This window comes from Xenopus tropicalis, chromosome 7 (assembly GCF_000004195.4).
Source record: "Xenopus tropicalis strain Nigerian chromosome 7, UCB_Xtro_10.0, whole genome shotgun sequence".
Classification (NCBI taxonomy): domain Eukaryota; kingdom Metazoa; phylum Chordata; class Amphibia; order Anura; family Pipidae; genus Xenopus; species Xenopus tropicalis.
The window spans coordinates 15,918,705-15,945,751 of record NC_030683.2 but is presented as its reverse complement, the minus strand read 5'-3'; the positions used below and the strand labels follow the sequence as shown (position 1 = coordinate 15,945,751).

The window sequence follows — 27,047 nt, the reverse complement described above, 5'->3', positions numbered from 1 at the left end:
CATTTTTGCCATTTGACCACCATAGTTTGTGCTGATATACACAGACAGAATGAAGCAAACTATCAGATTTAATGGTTTTAGGAACAAACAGTTCATCGGTGATGTCACAATCAAGGAGTTTATAGCCAATGGATTTAATTGCTGTTTATTTTGACCAGTGGAGGCCAAGCGATGTTTCTTAACACTGTGTAGTAATTTGGGTAAAGATAAATATGTATAGGATGTATAGGAGGACCTGAGATGTTAGAGAAAGGTGGGCTTAAGGAAAGACCAGTACATTATATATAGCGAGAAGAGCCATAACTGTAAACTTGCAGGCAACTTCTTTCAAAATCCTGTTCAATTTCATCAGCCCAATTGGAAAATGGATTTGGAGGGGAGAATAAGTGGAAAGAACCATAGAGATTGACATGAGCTGGGCAATAACAAGTGAAACCTTTCCAATGATACAGTATATACAATGGAAACCCTAAAACCCAAATGGAACGAAGGAACTCTGGGCAGCCATACAAATGACTCCTTTCTGGCCCTAAGACCAACCATGCATGCAGAACTATTGATGGTTGGACAGCACAGATACAGACGTGAAGATACCGTTACCAACGGTACAATTATTTCTCTTTCATTCTTTTTCTACAGAACTGAAAGCTGATCTTTATTCCCTTCCATATTTGGACAACTTTGGAAATACCTTAACAGAAAAGGAGAAAGATGAAGTAAGAGCAGCAGAGGAGATGGTGGGAAAGTGGTTGGAAAGGGCTTCTAGAAAACTATACATCCGGGTCACCTTCTGAATCTGTTTTGGAATTCACTTCATCGGCCGAGCCGTGGTTGTTTGACTGCCGCGATGCCTCGGCAAGATTGGCATTTAACACCTTGTCTCCTAGAGATGAAGAAGATATTGTTCCATATTTCATATTTGTTGGCTGCAAACAGGAAAAAAGATAAAAGAAATTATAAATATACATATAAAGGCTCCTGTTTCAACAACCAACGGGCAGCATTTTCATCTAAAACTTGTTTACAAATGATAATTATCCATTTATTTTAAATATTGTCATATTTTTTACTTCATTATACCACAGCAAACTGCAAGTATGGTAACTATAGCCAGTCCCTAGTCTTATTCTTACCCAGCTGTTCCATGGCGAATTGGCGAACACAAACAGCCGACATCCAAGGAAACATCAGTTCCATAAAAAAAATGGCTAGGTGCTACTAAAGACCAGGCCCGACCGTCTCCTAAAGACCAGGCCCGACCGTCTCCTAAAGACCAGGCCCGACCGTCTCCTAAAGACCAGGCCCGACCGTCTCCTAAAGACCAGGCCCGACCGTCTCCTAAAGACCAGGCCCGACCGTCTCCTAAAGACCAGGCCCGACCGTCTCCTAAAGACCAGGCCCGACCGTCTCCTAAAGACCAGGCCCGACCGTCTCCTAAAGACCAGGCCCGACCGTCTCCTAAACACCAAGGCCCGACCGTCTCCTAAAGACCAGGCCCGACCGTCTCCTAAAGACCAAGCCCGACAGTCTTTTTATGTCTTTTAAGTGCCCTTTATTGCACTGAATCTTACCTTCACATGACCATTCAACGCCGATGTAACCTTCTTGCATTCAGAGTGTATGCCGTTCATGTGGACATCGACAGGCGTCAGCCCGGGAGGTGGAGATGGTGTGTTCTGCCCGTAGTTTGGTACCCCAGAGAGCAAGAAGTTGGTGAGCGTTGCTTGTGCAGCAGACGGGATCATTAAATGGGGTATTGCTGGGAAGCCTGTGCAAAAAAATAGTGTTCAAGTAACTAGTCAGGGAAAAGGAGTGAAATACAATGTTCTTTTGGAAGCAATAAATCAGAAATTCCCAAACTGTAAAATTGGCCCCTTTACAGAACAGTGGAAAAGGATGGAGCTGCAGACTATAATAAATTTAAGATTAAGAGTATTTTCTGATGTGGATACTCAAGGAACGTTGATAACACGTTTCTTACTGTACTTCATATCCCAATGACAGACATTGACACCTGCTGTGTGTGTGCCCTGGAACCTTGGGGTGGTACCATTTACTGTATCAGAGCAATTAAACTCTCTAACACCCGCCGTTACATCTGTCTGAGCGATGTTACCCTATAATTGAGCAAGTTTAATAAAAACATACTTCTGTTCTATTCTTTTGAACTTGTATCTTTGGCAGTTTTGGAGCAATTTTCCATTTCTTGAAATGAAATACTTGTCTTTATAATTCATCCTAGAAATTTGTTTCTCTGACAAGTGATAATTATGTCTAGAACCACACAGGCTTGTCAAAACTCTAAAGCCCGTAAATTCAGGAATCTGAGGGGAATAAAACGGGTGCATGTTTGGGAAAATATTATTCTTTCATTTCGACTTCTGTTCTTTTTGAAGCGTAAACTCAAGATGGCTGAGAAGAAAAATATACTCTGCGCCCGGGCAATGTTATGATCTTGTAATACATTACCAATTAGACCGTCAGTATTAAGGTTTTGTGTTACAAACACCAGTATAATATAAGCTTAGTTCAACAAGGCCCACCAGAGGTTGTATCACTGTCATAGGCATCACAGGTGGAATTATTTAGGATAGTCCGGCTCTTTTTTTAAATAGCACAAATGAGATTTTTTCATAGGAAAATTAGGCAAGTTGGGTTTTATGCCAAGTGTGAACAAAGCAGTGGTCTAAGGGTGAAGACACACGGAGCTACTTAGTAGCAGCTACTTGTCGTGGTTACTAAATGCCAGAAAACACCCTGCCATAGACAGTACTGAGAATTGCTCTGCTAAGGGCTCTGGCACACGGGGAGATTAGTCGCCCGCGACAAATCTCCCTGTTCGCGGGCGACTAATCTCCCCGAGTTGACATCCCACCGGCGACAATGTAAGTCGCCGGTGGGATGGCACACGCGGTGGCGTGATTTCGGCAAATCGCCGAAAATGCCTCGCGAAGCAACTTCGGCGATTTGCCAAAATCGCCTGCACAGTGTGTGCTATCCCACCGGCGACATTACATTGTCGCTGGTGGGATGGCAATTCGGGGAGATTAGTCGCCCGCGAACAGGGAGATTTGTCGCGGGCGACTAACCTCCCCATGTGCCAGAGCCCTAAAACACATGTAGAGACAATTATCAGTAAATGATCAGCATTGTCTATTTTAGTAGCCACAACAAGTAGCTGCTACTAGTAGCTCCGTGTGTCTTCACCCTAAAAGACCAGATTTAGACCTTTAGGCGCACATTTCCCATACACTTCTATGGCAAGCAGTAAGAGACATGGGCATTGGATGGTCACAACACCTCATGTGCCGTAGGTATTAACGGAAAATACATTACCAAACTATAACTTCCCTCAAGTTTTTTTTGGGCAGTATATTCCAGTTTAACGATATAAAGAGACAGAGTATTGCACATATATTAGTAAGTGCTAGAAATAATCCTGTAGAACAGAGATCCCCAACCAGTGGCTCAGAGGCAACATGTTGCTCACCAACCCCTTATGTGTTGCTCCAATTGGCCTCAAAGTAGGAGCCATTTTTACATTTCTGGTTTGGAGACAAGTTTTGGAAGCCCAGAGATATAGTTATACTCCAAGCAGAGCCTTCTGCAGGCCTACAGTGAACATGGGGCTAACAAATAGCCAATCAAAGCCCTTCTTCTGCATCCTCAAGGAACTTTTTTCATGTTGGTGTGGCTCACCAACATCTGAGTGTGGGCTCAGGAGTAATAAATGTTGGGGATCCCTGCTGTAGAGGGAGTTATGTTATCTCATGGGACAAGGGCCACAATACCTGTTGCGTTTGATGTATTAGCTAACGAAGTGGCCCATAACGTTGGGCTAGGGGCAGCAGAGCTTGGACTATGCAGAGGGCTCACAGAGCTGTTCAGGGCGTTCAGCAGAGTATTCTGAGCGGTAGTGGAATTAACCGAAAGGGTGTTGGGACCCAAGAGACCTATACACAGAAGAAACGTATGTCAAATGTTTGGATGATAGATTCAAAAGTCACACTTATTTAATCACTGGCATGCATTTCAACTTCATCACTTTTGCAAACCGGAGCTCCTTTCCCAACATACACCAATACCAATAAAAGCCAATACAGGTATAGGATTCCTTATCCGGAAACCCTTTATCCAGAAAGTTCTGAATTACGGAAAGGCCATCTCCCATAGACTCCATTCTCTGTATTGGGGGCAGAACAGCCCTATTGGGTTTATTTCATGGTTAAATGATTCCCTTTTCTCTGTAATAATAAAACAGTACCTGTACTTGATCCCAACTAAGATATAATTACCCCTTATTGGGGCAGAACAGCCCTATTGGGTTTATTTCATGGTTAAATGATTCCCTTTTCTCTGTAATAATAAAACAGTACCTGTACTTGATCCCAACTAAGATATAATTACCCCTTATTGGGGGCAGAACAGCCCTATTGGGTTTATTTCATGGTTAAATGATTTCCTTTTCTCTGTAATTATAAAACAGTACCTGTACTTGATCCCAACTAAGATATAATTACCCCTTATTGGGGCAGAACAGCCCTATTGGGTTTATTTAATGGTTAAATGATTCCCTTTTCTCTGTAATAATAAAACAGTACCTGTACTTGATCCCAACTAAGATATAATTACCCCTTATTGGGGGCAGAACAGCCCTATTGGGTTTATTTAATGGTTAAATGATTCCCTTTTCTCTGTAATAATAAAACAGTACCTGTACTTGATCCCAACTAAGATATAATTACCCCTTATGCAAGCAATCTGGATAACAGGTCCTATACCTGTACGACATTTGCTTTCATTATTCAACCTATCACAGACAGCTACATTGATTACTACCTGATACAAGTTACTGCAATAGGGCAGATATGGCAAATGTTAGTAAGTGTGCCCGACACGGCACTCAATGCCAACTTTAAACTGAGATTTGCCTCAAGGAATTTTATGGTGACTTAATTACTTTCTTACACTAAAACACTTAATGAAAACTCTTATTACCTAATCCAGAGAGACCTAGGCCTGCTGCCAAAATATCCAGCCCATGGCAATTCATCGGAACTGGACAGGATATTGTAGACTGGTTTGTAACGGTTACTCCGCTGCTATCAAGTCCAAGGAGGCATTTTCTAGCTTCGTACATGTTTAAGGCATTTCGTTCCACGCTTTTTACTATCACAGACTGTAAAAGTAAATAAATGCACATTTAATTAATAATTTTTTAAAAAAATCTGTGCAATCATCCAACAGTGTGCTTTTAGAGGAGAAGGAAAGTCACTTTGGCATTTTACTGCCAATTGATTTGCAACATTAGTGCCACCTAGAACAGTATATTTTGCAAAAAACATTACCATACCCGAGTAAAGAGCCCTAGAGGCTTCCTCCATTTGCTGAAGACAGCAGCTGCCATTTTAAGTAGCTTCCTGCTGCAGCTCTAGCACTTATAGCTCAGATTACACATTCCTAAGGGACAGGGGAGGGAGTTCTTAGCATTCTTATGGGAGGGGGAGCAGGAGAGAGGAGAGAGCTGCGTGGACTCTGGCCCCGGGAATGAAGGATTTTCCTGAGAGAGGAAGTTGGACTCCTGAAGAACATGTTTACAAAAAAGGAGACAAGAAAGCCTGTGTTTCTTTTGATAGAGGACTCAGTGCAGCATTTCTTTGAGTGCTTATGGCTGTATTTACATATTTACATCATTTTTACCTTTCCTTCTCCTTTAATTAGTCCGCAGTAACAATGACCATTCATCTCCATCTTTCTTCTTCTACCCTTCTGTCTTTTTTCTGGGGACCATTCCTCCTCTCATGTAGCCACCAAAGGGATGGGCCAAACTGGGCTGATTCAATCATTTGGCCCCCAGGCCCATGATCAAATCAAACCTTTCAAGTCTGAATAATAGCCCAAATTGCTCTCTCTATCTGACTAATCCCCAATTACATATCAGTGAGGGGCAGGCAGGGTATTATTGTGGCCGGATAAACAGGCTGCTGTTGATTGTCAATACTGGTCGAGCCACCAGACAGTATCTCCCTTTGTAGGTAGATCTTTAGACAAACAGCCATATTGTATTCATGGGGAACTGCCTATTTAAACCATCCATTCGTTGAGTATTTCTGGACGTTCTTTGGCTGATCTACATCAGTGACACAACACTTGTGTTGACAACATTATAAAATACAATACAATACAATACAATGTCAGAATCAGCATAAAAAAGCAGCAACTATAACATTCATGCACAAACAGGTTAACCCTATAATGTTTCATTGATGCCCACACTCACTTTACTCGGCTGCTTAGGTTTGGGTTTAATGCTGATGAAAACATCTAACTGTTCCATGAGCTGAGTGATGCACTGCGGCTCTACTTCAATCTCTTCCTTCATGTCAAACATCAACACAAGAGGAAGGCAGCCCTGTAGGGAAAATGTTGAGGGAAAAAAACAATGTAAAAATATGAAGAGGTAGAGGCTGTACAACATCTATGTAATATGAAGGCTGGTCATCATTTCTTAAATATTTTTTAATAAAACAAAATACAATAACAAAAATATTTATGCTTACAATCTGAATTGTAATTGCTTAAATGAATGAAAACTTCCTTATACTGAGCTTGCTGGCATTATTGAATGATATAAGTGATATGGGCCAATGATGGGTCACTTGTGGCCCTCTTGTTTGACAAGAGATGAAGGACCCAACATTATACATCTTACTTTATATTTCAGCCATTAATGCCAACTTCAAGCACTGTCGTAGTCATATTCTTAAGCCTATGATTAAGTGTCGGATGGACACGAAACGCGTCAGGCTTTTTGAGATGAGTATATAATAAAGCCTTTTTCTTTTTAACTATTGGAATGGCCTGTGTTTCTGGATCACCAGAGTGCCCTTCCCTGTCCATTTTTGTTCTGATGTGTAGCCATATTCTTGTCATATTTTTTTTTTTTTTTTTTTTTGAAGGAAAACAAAACCAGGTAACTGGTCTTACAATGTTTCTATGCAAAACAATGTACAAAACATACTTCTATTATTAATTACAAAGTCTCATTATGGCTCATGAGTCTAGAACAGTGATCCCCAACCAGTGGCTCGTGAGTAACATGTTGCTCCCCAACCCCTTGGATGTTGCTCCCCTGGCCTCAAAGAAAGTGCTCATTTTTTAATTTCTAGCTTGGGGGCAAGTTTTGGTTGCATAAAAACCAAGTATAATGCCAAACAGAGCCGTCTGTAGGCTGCCAGTCCACATAGGGGATATTAAGTAGCCAATTATAGTTCTTATTGGCACCCCCAGGAACTTTTTTCATGCCTGTGTTGCTCCCCAACACTTTTTCCAATTATATGTGGCTCATGGGTATAAGTTGGGGATCCCTGCTCTAGAGCAACAAAGTTGCATGGGTAAATGGGGTCAGAATCCCTAGAAAAGCCTGTTTTCTGAGCAGCAAACATTGGATACTCACCATGAGATACTGCCTAGCAAGACAAACAGACTCAATGGTGCCTTGGAGGTAGACAGTAGACTTCTTTAGGGGGTTATTAGGATCGGGGAAATGAATCTGAGCACCCGTTCTTTGCATGATGTGCTTAATGTTGCAACCATTGCGTCCCATCATGAAGAGGTGATGTTGAGCAGCGATATCCAGTTGAGTGCTGACGGGGATGGCAGTAGCCAGGCTGCCAGCTAGATGTTCAAGCAGCATTGCCGTACCCTCCTATGAAAAAACATAAAATAAAATCGAAGCTGTTTCTTTGGACCATGGGGAAGTTTCTCATTTTATATTCCATAAAATGGCACATCGGCTCCCTGGATCTGGAGAGAATGAGATAGCAGATACAAATCTAAATCATGGTCCAAGCTACAAAAATGGACTATAAAGAATAGAATTCTAAAATGTACACCACCACTTTTTTTTTTATATAATTGAAGCAATGTTTGCCTTTCTATGCATTTCATTAAGTGCCAACACGCAAGAGAAATGTATTCATTGATGAAAAGTGATGTCTACAGTTAGTGTTGCGAGGGCGCCTACAAATGCTGATTGAAAAACTAAACAGCCCACTACACAAGGCCTCCCGGCACATAGAAGATGAATTCTGATACAGGACAAATTGGGTTTGTGGGATTTTGTTATAAGCACGGGCTGTTTTCAGCCATGGAATGTATACAAGATAGAAACCCAAAGAAAAAAGGAACATTGTTCTGTTTGCTCATAAGATCAACCTCCAGAAATGCGCAGAGACCATCAGGAAATACCTGAATGCAGACGTTTAACATTCCACCAAAAAAAGCACTTTTGATTTGAAAGTTATGACATATTATGACATTCATTTACTCCAGATTGCTACTAACGAGACATCATCGTATCAATCATTCATAGAGTGCAGACGCATTCCGCAGCAATTTCCTGCTAATGGGATAAAACATTTTCCTACATAGGCAAACTGATCATAATTGTGGTAAGGGCCTGGTTAGATGGAACAGGCTTGATCACTTATGATACTCGGAATATAATTTAGCACATATAACCCCTATGTAAAACATTACCATATATACCCTTCCATTTCTTCAGGGCACCAATGAGAATAAGTATTTAGAGACGTCAACCAACCACATAGCTTGAGTGTGATTATGATTCACTGCAGTCCTTATTCCATATCAAAAAATCCAGGACTGGACCATTCACACCCTTATGAAAATGATTGCACTGTGGGTGCAGAATAGGGGTATATCTGGGCATTCTTGATGATTTCCTGTTTCTCTGTAATTATAAATCAGTACAGGTATAGTACCCATTATCCAGAATGCTCGGGACCAAGGGTGTTCAGGATAGGGGATCTTTCCGTAATTTGGATCTCCATACAAGTCTACTAAAAAAAATCAATAAAACATTAAACCCAATAGGATTGTTTTGCCAACAATAAGGATTATTTATATCTTAGTTGGGATCAAGTACAGGTACTGTTTTATTATTACAGAGAAAAGGGAATCATTTAACCATTAAATAAACCCAATAGGGCTGTTCTGCCCCCAATAAGGGGTAATTATATCTTAGTTGGGATCAAGTACAGGTACTGTTTTATTATTACAGAGAAAAAGGAATCATTTAACCATGAAATAAACCCAATAGGGCTGTTCTGCCCCCAATAAGGGGTAATTATATCTTAGTTGGGATCAAGTACAGGTACTGTTTTATTATTACAGAGATAAGGGAATCATTTAACCATGAAATAAACCCAATAGGACTGTTCTGCCCCCAATAAGGGGTAATTATATCTTAGTTGGGATCAAGTACAGAGATTATTACAGAGAAAAATGAAATAAAATTCTGAACTAGGTTTTCCATAATTCAGAGCTTTCTGGATAACAAGTTTGCAGATATGGGATCCCATACCTGTACCTTGTACTTGACCCTAACTAATATATATATAATCTTTATTTGAGGATTTAATGTTTATATGATTTTGTAGCAGACTTAAGGTATGGAGATACAAATTATGGAAAGATCCCTTATCTGAAAAAGACCAGGTCCCAAGAATTCTGGATAACAGGTTGCCTGAACTATATGCACAAACCTAAAAAAGGACCATCATCTTATTCAGCTGCAATATACAGTTATATAGATATATGCATGCAACTTGGGCTTTAATGCCTTCCAGACCTTAAAAGCTATTAAATATTTAAAAACTGCATAGCCAATTGTTATTAAGTAACAAAGATATCTCCCTAACTAAGAAAATTCCATACAATTTCTTTCAAAATGAGCTATTTCACAGCTGTAAAATTGCTCTGGCGGTGACTGGAAAATACCCCAAGCCAATGAATGGGAAGAAGATTTAGACAGAATCTTTAATTTCCAGTTTTCCATTAATTGTTGCAAATAATTACCTTCACAGCGCTGGTGTTATTCTGGGAACCTCTCACTATGACAGTAGCACCATAGACACGTGAGCGTTGCTTGAAAGAGACCGTTATGTTGTACGTTTGGGATATTTGCTGAATTGTGGGAGAGTTGGGGTCTGGTATTGGTTGCAGGATCCCGGCTATAGGCAGCTCGAACATCAGTACCAAAGGCAGCAGCTCCTGCACGAATACAATAGAAAAGATGACTAAAATGAGATTTGTCTAGAATATACTAATGGTATTATTAAAAAGATAGAATTTGTTAGAAGCTGCTTCTCTAGAATAATAAAAATCTAAACTCTTCCTTAGAGTATAGCACAAAGAAATCAACCAACCTGAAAGCTAATGTGACCCAGTAACAAACTGGCCAACAAACATAAGGTTACTGTATGTCCCTGTTTTATGGGGACTGAACCTGCTTTAGACCCCTTGGAAAACCTTTAGGCCTGGTCATATGTATAAAATTAATAATAAATTGTGATTACAATGGGTGGCTGTGATGCTGAGTGGGTGTACAACAATGTGGCTAAAAACGGAGAGTGGCATAGACACATCTTGCACAGTGCACTCTGTGTGCTGCAGGCTCCTTCCTGTCTCGCAGCATCGGACTGGGCCACCAGAAAAAAATCCGGTGGGCCCCAGCCGCCCAAACTAGATCCCCACAGGGCGCTTAACTGACCCGCCGGTAAGTTTAATTTGGGCACACTCAGGAAAGGGGGTCGGACAAGTGTTGGGGCCCCTGCAGGGGGGGGGGGGTGAAGGCAGGGGCCATTGAGGGGTGTAAGGGCCCCTGAGGCAGAAGCCCCAATGGGCCCTGTACTCCCCAGTCCGACCCTGCAGTTACTGCATTGCAAATAAAGGTATGGGATCCCTTATCCGGAAACCCGATATCCAGAAAGCTCCGAATTACGGAAAGCCTGTCTCCCATAGACTCCATTTTAATCAAATAATTCAGAATTTTAAAACGGATTTCCTTTTTCTCTGTAAAAATAAAACAAACAGTGCTTTGTATTTGATCCCAACTAAGATATAATTAATCCTTACTGGATGCAAAATAATCCTATTGGGTTTAATGTTTTAGTGGTTTTTTTTAATAGACTTAAGGTATGGAGATCCAAATTATCGAAAGACCCCTTATCCGGAATACCCTTGGTCCCGAGCATTCTGGATAACGGGTCCTATACCTGTATTTAATTTCTAAGCCCCTGCTTAATGTTGCCACAATTTGGGCCACAGTAAGACGTTCCATTACTTACACTGCACACTGGTTGCTAATGGTAACACTTTCCATTTTTCTTGCACTATCGGATGAGGTTGCCTAATACTTTCACAAATTATATTATATGGACACAAAGGGATGATTTCTTGCATTGCTAATACTTTTCCATTATTACATTCCCCCATAAATTTTTAATATTCAAGTCCAATGATCAGCATTATTAACTCTTTAGCACCAACTAAATTTTTTTTTTTTTATCCTTGCCCGGTTTTTTTAGGATTCGGGTAGGGCGTTTTGCCTCTTTTTAAACCAAATCTTGTGCAAACAGCCTCTTAAGTACAGCCTCTTCCCAAGCATGTATTTAAGCGTTCAGCAAGCCATCAAGAGCAAAAGATAAATAACAGCGGTGGACGGAGACAGGTGGCTTAGGCCAAACTCAGCATTCAGAAAAGCACCAGAGGCCAATGAGCTTACAAAACCACGCTTCTCCGACAGGCTCCTAAAATATGTCACTAAAATATCCAAACCATTTGAAAGTTGCTAAATAATGGGTTTCCAGTACAACACAATGGTACGCACGGCAGCCAACAAAATCAAAATTCCAACAAGCGGCTACCAAGGGCGGAAAAAGAGAAAGACGATCGGTGTTTAAATCAGTCAATGGGATATTTGGGGAGGGGGGGCTTGAGCCTTATGTTGCTTATCAGGATAACTGTAGGGTATGTATAGAGGAGATTAGATCTGTGTACATTTACATTGATTCTACAGCTTTGTAATGAGGAATCGGTGACACTTTTAGACAACACTGACTATAAACATTGCGCATTTCCTCATCACCAACATTTATTTTTACAGTGCCAGCAAGTTACACAGCGCTTTGCAATAATTAAACACGGTTTGAACTTGGGCCCAGTGGAAATTTCACATCTTTGTTTTGTTATAGAATATTTTTTACTTCTCCCCCCCCCCCCTTTGTTGTTTATCTGGGACTTGGTTTTTCAATGTGTTGCACAGATGAGCGCAGGAATAACAATCTGAAAGAGCAGGACCTACAGTGTCAATAAACTTTAATACATAAAGGAATTTGTTTCTAAGCCAGGCATCAGTTTTACACCAGTTCTTGTTAATTAAATGAGCTCCCAGCATTCCCTATCACCTAATAACTCTGCTATTCCCTGCACTGCGCAGTATGAAAGCAAAAGACGGAGACCGACTTCCGCATTAATAACATCTACAATGAACTTTTAAATTGTTGAACACTTGTGTATATTGGAAAGTTGCTTAGAATTACATTGTGCAAAATGCAACATTTGGGTTTGTGACACCTTTAGTTAACGTGATTGATTACTGGATAATTCAATCTAGGGGCTAGGCATTTAATTTCATTAGATTATAAATGCCTTAAGGCATATGATAGTCTAATTGTAAGCTCTACGGGGCAGGGACCTCCATCCTCTTGTGTTTTTGACTCTTAACTTATTGCAACTGTATCCTTTATTTATCTGTATTTATTGTTATACTTTGTATTTATCTATTATTATCTTAATAACCCCGTTTGTATTAATGTATTCTACTGTACAGCGCTGCGTACATAAGTAGCGCTTTATAAATAAAGATATACATACATACATATGATCAATAGGTACAAATCGATACAAGGTGAATAAATTAGGAAGCATCTCCCACCATGAACCAAGAAAACCCAAGGTTGCAAAGAGGTTTAACCAGATGATGATTAGGAATGTATATGGCGGGACTGGGAATTAAGTGACATGACATTGGACACTTTCTTTCCTCTAGATCAGGGGTTCTCAACCTCCCTAATGCTGTGACCCTTTAATACAGTTCCTCATGTTTTGGCGACCTTCAACCATAAAATTATTAAATAAAATATGCGCTTTCCGATGGCCTTAGGCGACCCTAAAGGGGTCTCAACCGACAGGTTTAGAACCGCTGCTCTAGATTCACCTACCAAGAAAATGCAGTGAAGTTCACCCTCTTACATAATATCTTCTGCATACCTAGAATTCTTACATAGTAACATAGTAAGTTAGGTTGAAAAAAGTCCAAGTTCAAGCTTTTAGGTCCATATATAACCTGCCTAACTACTAGTTGATCCAGAGGAAGGTGAAAACCCCATCTGAAGCCTCTCTAATTTGCCACAGAGGGGAAAAAATTCATTCCTGACTCAAAGATGGCAATCGGACCAGTCCATGGGGCAACTTGTACTAAGAGCCATAACCCTGTATTCCCTCACAGTACAAGTGAGGGAATACAGGGGTAGGGGGGATAGCTCTCAGTACAAGTGAGGGAATACAGGGGTAGGGGGGATAGCTCTCAGTACAAGTGAGGGAATACAGGGGTAGGGGAGATAGCTCTCAGTACAAGTGAGGGAATACAGGGGTAGGGGAGATAGCTCTCAGTACAAGTGAGGGAATACAGGGGTATGGGGGATAGCTCTCAGTACAAGTGAGGGAATACAGGGTTATGGGAGATAGCTCTCAGTACAAGTGAGGGAATACAGGGGTAGGGGAGATAGCTCTCAGTACAAGTGAGGGAATACAGGGGTAGGGGAGATAGCTCTCAGTACAAGTGAGGGAATACAGGGGTAGGGGGGATAGCTCTCAGTACAAGTGAGGGAATACAGGGGTAGGGGAGATAGCTCTCAGTACAAGTGAGGGAATACAGGGGTAGGGGAGATAGCTCTCAGTACAAGTGAGGGAATACAGGGGTATGGGGGATAGCTCTCAGTACAAGTGAGGGAATACAGGGTTATGGGAGATAGCTCTCAGTACAAGTGAGGGAATACAGGGGTAGGGGAGATAGCTCTCAGTACAAGTGAGGGAATACAGGGGTAGGGGAGATAGCTCTCAGTACAAGTGAGGGAATACAGGGTTATGGGAGATAGCTCTCAGTACAAGTGAGGGAATACAGGGGTATGGGAGATAGCTCTCAGTACAAGTGAGGGAATACAGGGTTATGGGAGATAGCTCTCAGTACAAGTGAGGGAATACAGGGTTATGGGAGATAGCTCTCAGTACAAGTGAGGGAATACAGGGGTAGGGGGGATAGCTCTCAGTACAAGTGAGGGAATACAGGGGTAGGGGGGATAGCTCTCAGTACAAGTGAGGGAATACAGGGGTAGGGGGATAGCTCTCAGTACAAGTGAGGGAATACAGGGGTAGGGGAGATAGCTCTCAGTACAAGTGAGGGAATACAGGGGTAGGGGAGATAGCTCTCAGTACAAGTGAGGGAATACAGGGTTATGGGAGATAGCTCTCAGTACAAGTGAGGGAATACAGGGGTATGGGAGATAGCTCTCAGTACAAGTGAGGGAATACAGGGGTAGGGGAGATAGCTCTCAGTACAAGTGAGGGAATACAGGGGTAGGGGGGATAGCTCTCAGTACAAGTGAGGGAATACAGGGGTAGGGGGGATAGCTCTCAGTACAAGTGAGGGAATACAGGGGTAGGGGAGATAGCTCTCAGTACAAGTGAGGGAATACAGGGGTATGGGAGATAGCTCTCAGTACAAGTGAGGGAATACAGGGGTAGGGGAGATAGCTCTCAGTACAAGTGAGGGAATACAGGGTTATGGGAGATAGCTCTCAGTACAAGTGAGGGAATACAGGGGTAGGGGGGATAGCTCTCAGTACAAGTGAGGGAATACAGGGGTAGGGGAGATAGCTCTCAGTACAAGTGAGGGAATACAGGGGTAGGGGAGATAGCTCTCAGTACAAGTGAGGGAATACAGGGGTAGGGGAGATAGCTCTCAGTACAAGTGAGGGAATACAGGGGTATGGGAGATAGCTCTCAGTACAAGAGCTTGTACTAAGAGCTATCTCCCCTAACCCTGTATTCCCTCACTTGCTAAGAATCCATCCAGCCCCTTCTTAAAGCTATATAATGTATCAGCCGGTACGCTGGTTCAGGGAAGGAATTCCACAAATTTACAGCTTTCCGAATATTAAGATAAAACCTTCTAACTGAAATGGGTGCCCTCGTGCCTGCTGGAAGGACCTACTGGGTCACACAGGAATATATCAATACTTGCCCTTATTCGTACTCTTGCAGACTCCACACCAGCTGGTTGCCCTGCAATCGACACCTGCAAGAAATGTGAGCGTTAGAAATGGGCATGATGCCAACCCTCCTACCAACTGGCATTAGAACCCAACTCTCTGACTAATTAACTCATGTGCTGTTAATAGGAAAAAAATAATAAAACTCCACAAATAATTAAAGGGGTAGTATACCTTTGAGTTAACTTTTAATATGTTATAGAATGGCCTATTCTTAGCAATCTTTCAATCAGAATTTATTTCATTATATATATATGTTTATTTATTATAGTTTTTCAAATATTGGTCTTCCTCGTCTTGCTCTTTCCAGATCTCATATGGGGGTCACTGACCCCAGTAGCCAAAATTCTACAGCTCTTTGAGGCTACAATTCTTTTGTTATTGCTGCTACTAATTCCTTATCTTTCTGTTCAGTCTCCCCTAATATTTATATTTCTTCACTCTCTTATCCAAGCCACTGCCTGGTTGCTAGGTTATATTAGACCCAAGCAACAAGATAGCTGCTGAAACTTCAAACAGGAGAGCCGCTACACAAAAAGCTAAACTAATTAAAAACCACTAAAAATAAAAATAACAAAAATGAAGGCAAATTCAAAACTTTCCCATATCTACATCAAATTTAATGCAAAAGTAAACTTGCACTATAATTGGTTGGTAATCCCCCCAAGCTACTAAACACTGGGGCCACAAACATGAGAAATTGATAAGTGCCATTGTCTTTAAGTCATTTGTGGTGGAGAGAAGCTACAATGAGTCAAATCCAAAACCCAAGAGGCAAAGTCAGATTGAGTGTTTATTTCAGATATAAAAGGAGTCAGACTTACCTGGTTGCTTTTCTCTGCTTGGTTATTCCTGTTGGAGTCTGGGAAATGGATGTGGCAGCCCGTTTCTTCCATCACCTTCTTGATATTGTTACCGCCTTTCCCAATGACATGCGAATGCTCCGTGTGTGACACGTCCATCTTCAGCGTCACCCGATTACTCTACAGATAATGCAAATGTTCAATTAACCATGATGCACCTTGGTGGTGGAGCCCAAAAGGGCCTTTGAAATTAAAACATGCAAGTGGCTAATGAGCCTTGTCTTATGTAATGATGTCATCTGCTCAAGGTCAAGGTCTAGTGAGGTCACTACTGTCTAACATGTCTATTTATTATAAGGATATTACAAATCCCCTTGGAATGCCATGACCTGTATAATTCAACAGAACCCGTACAGAATTCTAAGGAGGGCGGATCTTTGTGCTTCTATAGGGTATATTTATACAGCCCACCCTGCCTTGTAAATCACATCACTTGTAAGTCATAACAGACTGTTTGTAATACAGGTATAGGAGACCTGTTATCCAGGATGCTCAGGATCTGGGGGGTTTCCAGATAAGGGGTCCTTCAGTAATTTGGATGACCATATGTTAACATTAAATAAACCCAATAGGGCTGTTCTGCCCCAATAAGGGGTAATTATATCCTAGTTGGGATCAAGTACAGGTACTGTTTTATTATTACAGAGAAAAGGGAATCATTTAACCATTAAATAAACCCAATAGGGCTGTTCTGCCCCCAATATGGAACAGTACCTGTACTTGATCCCAACTAAGATATAATTACCCCTTATTGGGGGCAGAACAGCCCTATTGGGTTTATTTAATGGTTAAATGATTCCCTTTTCTCTGTAATAATAAAACAGTACCTGTACTTGATCCCAACTAAGATATAATTACCCCTTATTGGGGCAGAACAGCCCTATTGGGTTTATTTAATGGTTAAATGATTCCCTTTTCTCTGTAATAATAAAACAGTACCTGTACTTGATCCCAACTAAGATATAATTACCCCTTATTGGGGGCAGAACAGCCCTATTGGGTTTATTTAATGGTTAAATGATTTCCCTTTTCTCTGTAATAATAAAACAGTACCTGTACTTGATCCCAACTAAGATATAATTACCCCTTATTGGGGGCAGAACAGCCCTATTGGGTTTATTTAATGGTTAAATGATTCCCTTTTCTCTGTAATAATAAAACAGTACCTGTACTTGATCCCAACTAAGATATAATTACCCCTTATTGGGGCAGAACAGCCCTATTGGGTTTATCTAATGGTTAAATGATTCCCTTTTCTCTGTAATAATAAAACAGTACCTGTACTTGATTCCAACTAAGCTATAATGAACCCTTAAAAGAGGCAAAACAATCATTGGGTTTAATTAATGTTTAAATGATTTTTTACTAGACCAGTGGTATGGAGATCCAAATTTTGGAAAGATCCCTTATTCGGAAAACAATTCTGGATAACAGGTCGATATCTGGCCTTGATATGGAGCATGGAGTAGTACTCGCCAAACAAAAAACACAACGGGCCTTGTTGTTATTTGCTCTATATTTATAAATATATATGGGCATATGAATATAGTATATGCAGCTTGTGGGTGAGCATTAGTGTATCTGCTTATTTGACATTTTAGGAGCATATTGCGTCTCCTTTCCCAGAATGCTTGTTGCCCTCCATATAAATAAAGAGCTCTGGTCACTGTTTGGTCTCCCCTTATTTCTATACACAAACACATTTCTAATGAAAGTTATTTCCATCATCCCACACTAGCCTACATCTCAAAAATATTTTAATTAAAACCAGAGATTTTTGTGGTTGCAGGCGTTCTCACACCATCTCTTTCAGAATGCACCATTACTGTTAAACATCTGTCATCTTCTAATAACATCACATCAATTCAAAGCGACAAAGCTACTTCCTGTCTACAGGGGGCGATTGGGTCAGTCTATGAGTATAAAAAGTATGAATAAATGTAATTTGGAAAACTTTAGTGTCTTGTACTTTTGGAATGACTACAAAATACTAATGTTCTTTACCCAGTGTTTCTCCCCATCAAGTGGATCATTCCAGGTATGGGACCCATTATCCAGAATGCTTGGGAACTGGGGGTTTCCAGATAAGGGGTCTTTCCATAATTCGGATCTCCTAACTTGTCTACTAAAAAAATGATTTAAACAGTAATTAACCCCAATAGGGTTGTTTTGCCTCCAATAAGGATTAATTATATCTTAGTTGGGATCAAGTACAGATACTGTTTTATTATTACAGAGAAAAGGGAATCATTTAACCATTAAATAAACCCAATAGGGCTGTTCTGCCCCCAATAAGGGGTAATTATATCTTAGTTGGGATCAAGTACAGGTACTGTTTTATTATTACAGAGAAAAGGGAATCATTTAACCATGAAATAAACCCAATAGGGCTGTTCTGCCCCAATAAGGGGTAATTATATCTTAGTTGGGATCAAGTACAGGTACTGTTTTATTATTACAGAGAAAAGGGAATCATTTAACCATGAAATAAACCCAATAGGGCTGTTCTGCCCCAATAAGGGGTAATTATATCTTAGTTGGGATCAAGTACAGGTACTGTTTTATTATTACAGAGAAAAAGGAAATCATTTATAAAAATGTAAATTATTTGATTAAAATGGAGTCTATGGGAGATGGCCTTTCCATAATTTGGAACTTTCTGGATAATGGGTTTCCGGATAAGGGGTCCGATACCAGTACCACCATCAATAAGTGGCACTTGAAGAAACATAGTATTTAGTATTCCATTGCAGCATAAAAAACCTATGGTTTAAAAAATGCTAATTGTTTAAATTCCAGTGGGCAAATTAGGATTTACTCTGTTGCAGAAATCTGACAACCATTACTGTCTCTTTAGCATTCTTGCTAGATTGTTTCCAGAGGATCCAAAACTGGGGAGCAAGTGTTTCTGAAACCACTTATTGTCATTAAAGGTGACCCGCGGCAATGAAGCATCAGTGCAGTTGGCCACGAAAAGCGGCTTTCTGGGTTAGCGAGACAGAATCCAAGCATGCAATCCTGCTATGAACAACCAAACACACTAGGAACCGGCCTGAATATCAACTCTTCCATAAGTGGAGTACACTCTAATATAGACTCTTATGGAAGAGATTACTATAACATGATACTATGGGTTTTTGTAACACAAAAAAAGAAGTAGGAGTGGAGTTTTTTTTATCCAAAGGCATGAGGCGGAGCTATGTTGAACAAGTAATGGAATAGGTGGATCATATTTAGGTTGCCCTAAAACAGGGGTCCCCAACCTTTCTTACTCGTGAGCCACAGTCAAATGTAAAAAGACTTGGGGAGCAACACAAGCACCATAAAAGTTCATGGAGGAGCCAAATAAGGACTAAGATTGGCTATTAGGCAGCCTCTATGCACCCTATCAGCTTACAGGGGCTTTATTTGGTAGGAAATCTTGTTTTTATTCAACCAAAACTTGCCCCCAAGTCAGGAATTCAAAAATAACTCCCTGGTTTGGGGGCACTGAGAGCAACATCCAAGGGGTTGGGGAGCAACATGTTACCCCCGAGCCACTGGTTGGGGATCACTGCCCTAAAACATCAAAGGCAACCAGAGGAGCACAAGGCATCTCTATGTAACATTCTGTTAGCAAAGCTGTTCTGGAATGGCAGTAATATGCCAGGGGGCCGCCATTTGGAACAAAGTCAACAGACCTTAGTGTCCAGCACTGACATGATCCGTTCCTTCGCTTCCTTCACATTTTCTTTCTTGCCAGAGACTTTAATGTGCGGATCTGCAGAGAGAAAAACGGGAGATAAGTTCACAAGTCACATCAAGCACTTTTATTTGAGTTTGTTTGTAGCACTGTTAGCCAGATCAGTGGAATGTCTATGCTACCTATACCTGGGTTTGGAGGACTTTCACAACCTACATATATTTTCTGGAAGAGTTGTTCTGCAGAAAGGCAGTCCAAACTGCCAAGAAGTTGTAGCACTGTAAAAAGGGGATAAAAAAAACCTCAAAATAAGACTTTTCTAACAAAGAAGAATCTGGCTTTTGAAGCATTCTGAAATGCAGTTTTGCAATATCTGCAGTGTAACATTAACACAATGTTGCCGGTATCAGCTCTCCCCAAGTCAAGGTTTCTATGGCCACAATTCCTGTATTGTGTATTGTTTAATGCAATATGAATGGCATTATGAGACAAGCTCCCATAGGCTGCTGTCAAATGGGGAGATTTGTTGCCAGCGGTAGCAGAGATATAATTATGGGCCCCAAATCTCCATGTGTAACCACCAGCCTCAAGCTGGCCATACACGCACCGATATTATCCTACAAAACCTTGCTCGACGTGGCAGCAAAAGCTGCAGATATCGGCCGTCTCGTCGATCGGGCTGGTTAAAAGATTTTGATTGGGCACAGTTGAAGGCGTCTGAACAAAATCTACGTTTATGGCTGAATTGGAAGGTGGTGGTAGAATTTCTATTGTTTTACCTCCATATCTGATGATTCAGCCCTGGAGGGTGGCAATGATCTTTTGCACGAAAGATCGTTATTGCTACATGTATGGCCTTATGAACGTGTCCCCTCCCCATCCTTTTTCGGTTTCCTTTTCCTCATAGATTGTAAGCAGAGGCATAATTCCAGTGGAAGGAGACCCTGCAGTTGCAGGAGGCCCAGAATTGTAAGTAAAGGTGGCCATACACGTGAAGATCCCCTCGCTTCCAAGCGAGCAGATCTTCTCCCGATATCCTCACCTACCGGTGGGTGATATAGGGAAAATGTAGGCTAATTCCACGTTTGGCCCTGGGGCCCCATCAGACTAAATCTTTTAACCTGCCCGATCGATATCTGGCCAATTTCAGGCCAGATATTGGTTGGGCATGCCCCTCGTTCCTGCCCCTACACGGGCCGATAAGCTGCCGAATCTGTCCAAGGGACCGATATCGGCAGCTTCAATCGGCCCATGTATGGCCACCTTAAGGCCCTAATTAATGAGCTATTTCAATATTTCTTGGTAGCATAACTTAGTCATGTTTGGGGCTTTAAACTGAATTTGCTGTGGGATCCAGCAACATCTAGTTACATCACTGATCGTAAGCTCTTCAAGCAAGGACCTCATTCATACTGTGCAAAGAAATTTTGAGCACTTGGCTTGAATTCTGAATTTCTCTCATTATTCAACTGCCCTTGTGTTTTGACCAAATGACAATGAACACTTATGGCGCTAAATCAATACATAGGGGTTATGGACTAGCCCACTTATCACTTCTGCCTACTGGTTGATAAAGGTAGTTAGACCTCTAGCAAACTTGGCACTTTTAATTATATTATCCCACTCCAAGTATAAAAATTGTTGCTCTTTTCTGCCCTCGTGCCTCATGTGGCCCAGTTGTCCGCTCCTCACTGTGTTACATCTTATTCAAGATCCACTGCACGTAGCCTCATTTTTTTGCCACTTCCAAACCAATTAAATGCTGAGTGACAGTCCAAACACGGCCGCTTATGCGGAAACAGCAGGGCAGACGGGAATGTAAACCACAAAAGATACTATTTGGAATATTTTCTCACCAAAGTGGAAGAAAGGAAAGTGTATGAAGAATGAGAAATGAACCGTCAACGTGATTTCCAGTCATGCCTACAAAAATAAATAGGCGCAACAAATGTAAATCATCCGCAGGTGGTCTGCCATGTTGTTTCAGCTGAAGATTAATACAAGTAGTTTCCCATTGGTAACTAGGGGGATCCAAGATAGAAGTCAGTCAGGTAGGAACATCTAGATAAGGGTAACATGATAAATACAACAATGTAATTCATCTTCATCATGAAGAGCAAATATTATATGAACGTATCCATGTAATACATATGTTTAGTCCCATTTTGATATGCATATTGCATTCAACCTGTTTCTGACAGGGAACGGTCTGGCTTAGGCATCTTTCTAACAGAGCAATTTAAGAATTCTTTCTTAAATACAAAGCTGTGCAACCACAAAAATCTGTATTTTCGCAGCAGTTAATAGAGAAGATTATCCAGACATTCAGAAGGATTGTATTAACGCGAAATTGAGTTGAATTTCTAAATGATACCATACCCTAAATACAATGTGTGTAAGCATCTCCCAGAAAGACTAAAATTTGATGAAAAATTAACGCCCTCAGGTAAGTCCGTAAGGTCTGAAAGTTTTGCTTTCAGAAGTCAAACTTTATGAAAAAAAAATAGAGATGGTAGACCAAGAGGTTGCCCTGCTGGAGTCACTGGCTGATTTAATTATATAGCATTTGGTCTCTTTTTGGGGAGGCTAGGCCTAACTAAATCTTTATGACTCTCTAGCTATGAGCAAAGGTCAGGCCTAATTAAATCTTTATGATTCTCTCTACCTATGAGCAGAAGTCAGGCCTAACTTTTGCTCATAGGGAGAAAATCATAAAGATTTAGTTAGGCCTAATGTTTGCTCATAGCTAGAGAATCATAAAGATTTAGTTAGGCCTGACTTTTGCTCATAGGTAGAGAGAATCAAAGATTTAGTTAGGCCTGAATCTGCTCATAGGTAGCCTAACTAAATCTTTTTGATTCTCTACCAATGAGCAGAAGTCAGGCCAAACTAAATCTTTCTAACTCTCTAGCTATGAGCAAAAGTTAGGCCTAACTAAATCTTTAGGATTCTCTCTACCTATGAGCAGAAGTCAGGCCTAACTAAATCTTTATGACTCGCTAGGTATGTGCAAAAGATAGGCCTAACTAAATCTTTAGGATTCTCTCTACCAATGAGCAGAATTCAGGAATAACAATCTTTACGGTTCTCTCCCTATGAGCAAAAGTTAGGCCCAACTAAATCTTTATGATTCTCTACCTAATAGTCAGGCCTTACTAAATTTTTTATGATTCTCTCCCTATGAGCAAAGGTTAGGTCCAACTAAAACTTTATGAGTCTCTACCTATGAGCAGAATTGAAGCTAATACATTCCCTTTTATCTCTTACTATAGAAAGTCAGGACATGGCCGTTTGATCAGTATTGGCAACTCATATTTTCTTGAGTCACATATTGGCAATAATGAGAATCAGACCTATATATCAGATCCAAAATAGTACTTTTTTATTTTCTTCTCTATATCATAGCTTCTCTCATATAGCTCCATGGTTTGAGGGACCACCATCATTATATTCAGAAATGTCTTCTTGGTGATCAAACACTATAAGAAAAGTCATCCAATTGGCCACAACCTTAAGAGCTTTAATTGCTTTGTATGGTTATACACGTTCCATTGAATAAATAATTACGCAGGCCCATTATGCCATTTGCCAAAAAAATGATTAACGGACTTTAATCCATAAAAAGGGAGAAAAATGCTGAAATAATCAACTATACCAAGGTGGGGCACAGAAGTTCTTGTATATGTTCCGAGAAACCAAAAAAAGACTTCTTAAAATAAATCGGTTCTACATACCAACTTCAGATATACAGATCTAAACTATAAAATTTCCAAAAAAAAAAATTCTAATAGTCCTGGAAGGAGAATTCAGCTAATGAAAAACAGAAGCAGAACTTGCAAATGGCAAAGGCTTCAAATATGAATTATTCATAACAAAGACTTGGAAGGCAGGTTACAGAAACCCTCATCACGCGGCAAAGCGGCCGAACGAGTCGAGAGAAACTTTCAGGAACTTGAAATCAAGGACAATTTATTTTGTCATGAGTTCGATGTAAAATTTATATGAACGCTATCGCCAAGGAAAACTTACCGTGGAATGAATAAAGACAAAAGCGATGTTTGACTGGAGTAGGAAAAAGTCTCAGAGAAAATCATTTAGGAGAAATATGCACAGACTGAGAGGCTTGAGTTTGTTATTTCTGTAAGCCAATTTATGGAGCCTATTCAGCAAGGCCCTAAATCATTATATCAAACAATACAGAGAACAAGACATAAAAAATCAACTTACAAGAACAGATTTGCACCTAATGGGCGAGAGCAAGATCTAATTTGGACTGGTGGAAAAGTAAAGAGAAATTAGAACTCATTGAAGGTTTATCATCCGTTTATTTTTAGGTTTGGCCAATTGATCAGTACGGCTCATTGTTCTGGGCCAGGGGTCCCCAAACTTTCTAATGGTCCCCATACACGGGCTGATTCTAGCTGCCGATATGGGTCCCTAAGACCGTTTTGGCAGCTTATCGGCCCATGTATGGGCACTACCGACGGGACTGCCCGACCGATATCTGGCCTGAAATCGAGCAGATCTCGATCAGGCAGGTTAGAAAATCTAGTCGGATTGGGAACCGCATCGGCTGGTTGATGCGGTCCCCGGACCGATTTTTCCTGTGCCCGTCGTGATGATACGATCGTTCGGCCCCAGGGCCAGGGAATTATCCTGGATTCTCTCGATATCCCCCACCCATAGGTGGGGGATATCGGGAGAAAATCCGCTCGCTTGCCGACATCACGAAGCGAGCGGATCGGCCCGTGTATGGGGACCTTTACTCGTGAGCCACAGTCAAATGTAAAAAGACTTGGAGAGCAACACAAGCACCATAAAAGTTCATGGAGGAGCCAAATAAGGGCTAAGATTGGCTATTAGGGGCCTCTATGCACCCTATCAGCTTACAGGGGCTTTATTTGGTAGGAAATCTTGTTTTTATTCAACCAAAACTTGCCCCCAAGTCAGGAATTCAAAAATAACTCCCTGGTTTGGGGGCACTGAGAGCAACATCCAAGGGGTTGGGGAGCAACATGTTGCCCCCGTGGCACTGGTTGGGGATCACTGTTCTGGGCGAAACAATGAAACACCCATGGGTTAGCCCCGAACAAAATCTTGGGTTTATAACATGTCTGATACTGATAAGAAATCAAGCTTTAGTAAATCTTTTCTTATCTCAGTTTCAATTTCAATACTACTTTGGTTTGTCCAACACCAACTATTTTACCAGTTTTTTAAAAGATAAAAATGAGTTGAGTTACTTTTTTATGTACGGCTAATAATTAAAAAAAAAAAAAAAAAAAAAAAAGTTTCAAAAATCCCCATTATTTCGTAATGGCTACATTTCCGAATTGCTGTCCATGTAATAGTCATTCTCAGGGGGGAAAACTCAGATCATTTCTATACAGGAAACAATTGTTGCCGGTAATACAAAACTGAGCAAAAAAATTAAAATGGGGACCAAATTCTTTTCCACCAGTGTAAGAAGTTTCCCAAACGAGAATCTCCGATTATAATTTTGGTATGTGTTTCATTTAATAAGATACTAATTCAATTTAACTAATGTCATTTTCACTCAACCTTATTTTAGTGTGTCACATTCCAACCTTATTCTCATTAAAGGAACATTTGGAAAGTAAAAGTATTTGGATAATTAACAAATGACAAAGGAATTTTGAAAATGTGAACGACAGACAAAGAAATATTCTGTTTGCCATTAAACTACCAAAATAAAATGCGGAGTTCTAGTTTTCCGAGTGTGAGTTGTGACAATGACACACTTAGATCTTTCCACTGGCACGCAAGTACAGGTATGGGACCCCTTATCCGGAAACCCATTATCTAGAAAGCCCATCTCCCATAGACTCCATTTTAATCAAATAATTCAGAATTTTAAAACTGTTTTTCTTTTTCTCTGTAATAATAAAACAGTACCTGTACTTGATCCCAACTAAGCTATAATTACCCCTTATTGGGGGCAGAACAGCCCTATTGGGTTTATTTAATGGTTAAATGATTCCCTTTTCTCTGTAATAATAAAACAGTACCTGTACTTGATCCCAACTAAGATATAATTACCCCTTATTGGGGGCAGAACAGCCCTATTGGGTTTATTTAATGGTTAAATGATTCCCTTTTCTCTGTAATAATAAAACAGTACCTGTACTTGATCCCAACTAAGATATAATTACCCCTTATTGGGGGCAGAACAGCCCTATTGGGTTTATTTAATGGTTAAATGATTCCCTTTTCTCTGTAATAATAAAACAGTACCTGTACTTGATCCCAACTAAGATATAATTACCCCTTATTGGGGCAGAACAGCCCTATTGGGTTTATTTCATGGTTAAATGATTCCCTTTTCTCTGTAATAATAAAACAGTACCTGTACTTGATCCCAACTAAGATATAAATAATCCTTATTGGATGCAAAACAATCCTCTTGGGTAAAAATTAATGTTTTATTGATTTTTTTAGCAGACTTAAGGTATGGAGATCCAAATTACGGAAAGACCCCTTATCCAGAATACCCTTGGTCCCAAGCATTCTGGATAACAAGTCCTATACCTGTACGAGTGCCATTGCTTCTGTGTTTGCTAGTTTCCCCTTGATCTATGCATTTTATCCCCTGGCAAGTAATTCACCAGGCGCAGGTACTATGACAAGTCTCGATACAAAACTTGGCCAATCTATATTTAATTTTTTTATACAAACACCTGGGTTTAGTTACCCTTTAATTTTAGGTCTTCACAGAGCCATTTGTGCTTTTTATCAACATACATCATAATCGCCTAAAAATCAGTCTCAAAACAAAGAGGGAACATGAAGGAATAAATAAACAAAGCGAACATTCCAGCAACAGCATCACCGCAAACCTCCGAGGAACAGTCGTGCTCAAAGCTCCGTCTAAATGATGTTGTGACAGACACACACCAGCCCCAGCTCAGGACGGACAGACATGGCAGCACAACCGGCTGGGCAGAACTAGTGTTGGGTTTTGTCAGTTTACACAGAAGTGTGCCAGAAAGCTAAGTAGGTGTGTTTACAGATGATGCACTTGGAAACAAATTTTAGTTGTAGCTCCAATAAACTGGGGTGCAGAAAACCTCTTCGGTTGGGACGTTGCCATTCTACACAATGAATAGGGAGGGGGGTAGCGGAGAATGAGGCCCTTACTGGTACAGAACACATGGCAGGCCTAAGAACTGCTTCCCCTTCAATCACATTTCCAAAATTATCTAGGGAAGCAAATGAGTGGTGACCCCCAAGTCTTACACTGAACATAATTTCAAGATGGGTGTCCAATAGAAACGAAGGCCATTC

At 40.7% G+C, this 27,047-nt stretch overlaps 1 protein-coding gene across 2 annotated transcripts in view; it reads right to left on the bottom strand.

Moving 5' to 3' along the window:
- The window catches only part of bicc1 (BicC family RNA binding protein 1), a 185,731-nt gene that overhangs the window by 18,060 nt on the left and 140,624 nt on the right, over positions 1-27,047 (bottom strand). For both annotated transcript variants that reach the window (XM_031905224.1, XM_031905225.1), the window contains exons 4-13: positions 19,741-19,820; positions 16,022-16,180; positions 15,170-15,223; positions 9,883-10,077; positions 7,457-7,708; positions 6,281-6,412; positions 4,999-5,179; positions 3,792-3,953; positions 1,572-1,768; positions 788-926 (exon numbers count right to left, since the gene is read on the bottom strand). In XM_031905224.1, coding sequence (XP_031761084.1) covers positions 788-926; positions 1,572-1,768; positions 3,792-3,953; positions 4,999-5,179; positions 6,281-6,412; positions 7,457-7,708; positions 9,883-10,077; positions 15,170-15,223; positions 16,022-16,180; positions 19,741-19,820 — 1,551 coding nt within the window. The remainder of the gene's footprint in view (positions 1-787; positions 927-1,571; positions 1,769-3,791; positions 3,954-4,998; positions 5,180-6,280; positions 6,413-7,456; positions 7,709-9,882; positions 10,078-15,169; positions 15,224-16,021; positions 16,181-19,740; positions 19,821-27,047) is intronic.